This window comes from Naegleria gruberi (assembly GCF_000004985.1).
Source record: "Naegleria gruberi genomic scaffold NAEGRscaffold_7, whole genome shotgun sequence".
NCBI lineage: Eukaryota > Heterolobosea > Eutetramitea > Acrasida > Naegleriidae > Naegleria > Naegleria gruberi.
Window position 1 is genome coordinate 1 of NW_003163320.1, and position 2,450 is coordinate 2,450.

Sequence of the window (2,450 nt, forward strand, 5' to 3'; positions counted from 1 at the left end):
AGAATGCATAGGAAAAGGGTTTCTTGGTTCTCAAATTATTGACTGCCTTTTTAAAAACGTCCTTTCTTTGTTTGAGAGCTTGGAGAATGTTACATCTCTGCTTCTCAACCACCAATTTGTACGCAAGTTTGACATCAGTGAGGTTATTTTCTGTCATTCATAAACTCCTTTGTACGAGAAGAATTCTTCCCCCACTTGGATTTTTGGAGTGCTTTGCGAACTCTCTCTATACTCTGAGTTATCAGTAATGAGTGGAGAAGCTTTTGCAGGCCTGGAAAATTGTTGACAGAGAATCCGGATCCGTTAAGGAATCTTGGAATGAGCCCAACTCAAAATTGGAGATCTTAGCATTATTCGAATCAAGGGCATCATTATAACCTTTCAAGTTAAACTTAACATTATCAAATTTAGATTGAAAACAAGGAAGAGGAGCGCAATTAAATAAAGGCAACTCGACACACAACATCTTATGTTGCAGGAACATTTCAACATCCCAAAGTCGGCTAGGAGCATGGAATGAGGAAATGATATGATCAGGTCTAGTAAGGTACGGACGGTCCGATCCTCTACTAAGCTTGAATGAGGGACGAGTAGGAGTGGGCGTGAGATCTGATAGATTATACAGCTCCAGCCAGTCTTTGAGAATTTTGGCCTTTTTCTTAATCTTACCATACAGTGTGTTGATATTGAGGTCACCTAGGATTACAATATGCTCGTTATGAAACATGCACTCATCTATCAACTCACTTAATCGGTTCAGTAACTTATTAAATGGACCACCAGTTTTATGATATCCATACCAATTAATCACATTGACTAATCCGTGATCACACTCAAGGACTGACAAACGACCTTGAATTATTTCCTCAAAAGAAATAATCTTTCTTTGAAGAGTTCCTTTAACTATTGTGATAATACCAGCAGATTTGTCTTTGGGATCAGCATGGGAAGCATAAACTTTGCATGGAGAAAAAAACTTTGCGCATTTAGTGATGTTATCCTTAATCTCATCAGGTTTCCAATGAGATTCTTGGATGCAGGCAATATCAAGTCTCTCTTGCTTGATAAGGCCAAGGAGAATGGCTTGCTTGTCTATGGAGAATGAGGAGAGATTACAAGAAGCCATTTGAGTTCCTCTCACTATTGGTCGTCGTCAGAAAGATCAGCCTTCTTCGAGCTGCCCTTATTGGCACTCGGAGAGGTATGATCCTTCTTTGAGACCTTTTTACGCTTCAAATCATCACCTGAGTTCGGCTTATTCAAAGTACACACTTCATCAATCCTGTTTTCAACTCCCTTAATGAAAGAGAGGTGTTTTTTGAGTTCAAGACTGTGTCTATCAATAGTCGGACAAATAACTTCATCTATGCATTTTTGTTGAGATTGATTTGTCTTCTCTACAGCATTATTAGAGCTGTCCAATTTTGAAATTTTAGATTGGAACTCTGTGTGTTCAGTTGAGTTAGTGGAAGACATTTTCAACAATTCATCCTTGAGTGAGTCAACACTCTTTGTGAGATCATCAAAGACCTTAAAGAGTTTTGTTGTTTTGTCACTCAAATCACTGAGTTGAGCTGGTTGGCTCTTTGAGAACACTGCTTCCTTATTTAAATTAGCAGTAATAGTATTAAGGTTCTCTAATTCAGTGGATAACTTTGCCACATTGGAGGTGAGATTAGCAACATCGGTTTTAAGTGAGGAATTTTCAAGAGATAGTTCATTAATTCTCTTTTCAAAATCCTTCTTGAGGTTGTTAAAGTCATCCTTTGAGACAAGGTTATCAAGTACCTTAGGATCGATACTACCACCAGAAGAAGTAGGGATCATTGTGGAACATTTTTGTTGGATCAGCTCCGTAACTTTGGTCAAAAGTGTCGGCTTACCTAATCTTGGATTAAATGATAAGTTTTGAATAGTAACTGAGTTCACATAAAGTACTTTGGAGACAGAAGCATTTACAAGGTGGTCCTTTTTAATTTCTGCTTGTATTAAATTACCAAGGCCGTTGACTTGGATATGTTCTGAAGGAACTTTCCAAGTAGTTGAAATGCTTTGTTTCAATTCCTTCCAGTCAACAGTGGCATCTGGATGCCACTTAAGTCTAAATGTTGTCACGGAAGTGTCAATTTCTGAAAGAAAATCGGGTTTATTATCAACAACTGCATCCTTAGTAGATACAGCCCAGAACCGAGTAGAAGGAGTATAATTCATACCAACAATATCAGGAATATGTTCAAGCACCTTACTTAAAGATTCACACCCAAAATCAAGCTTAATTTGGTATTTCACTGAAGCATGCACTCTTTGCAGAAACATGTATCCAACCTTATTAGGGATGGTAGACCATGCATTAACGGCTTCTAGAGCATAGTTGTGAGTTACAAAATAAGCAAATGCAACATCCTTGTGATCATTAGGGATTTGAATGCCATGTACTTGATTAGCAGCAA

General features: G+C 38.0%; 1 protein-coding gene across 1 annotated transcript; it reads right to left on the reverse strand.

Moving 5' to 3' along the window:
• Nucleotides 1-241: 241 nt before the first annotated feature.
• NAEGRDRAFT_46456 (uncharacterized protein) lies at nucleotides 242-2,316 on the reverse strand (the record flags this gene model as incomplete). Its single annotated transcript, XM_002681102.1, has 2 exons — nucleotides 242-1,092; nucleotides 1,245-2,316. 2 exons carry the CDS (start codon nucleotides 2,314-2,316, stop codon nucleotides 242-244), a joined length of 1,923 nt encoding a protein of 640 aa, XP_002681148.1.
• Between the last annotated feature and the right edge of the window lie 134 nt (nucleotides 2,317-2,450).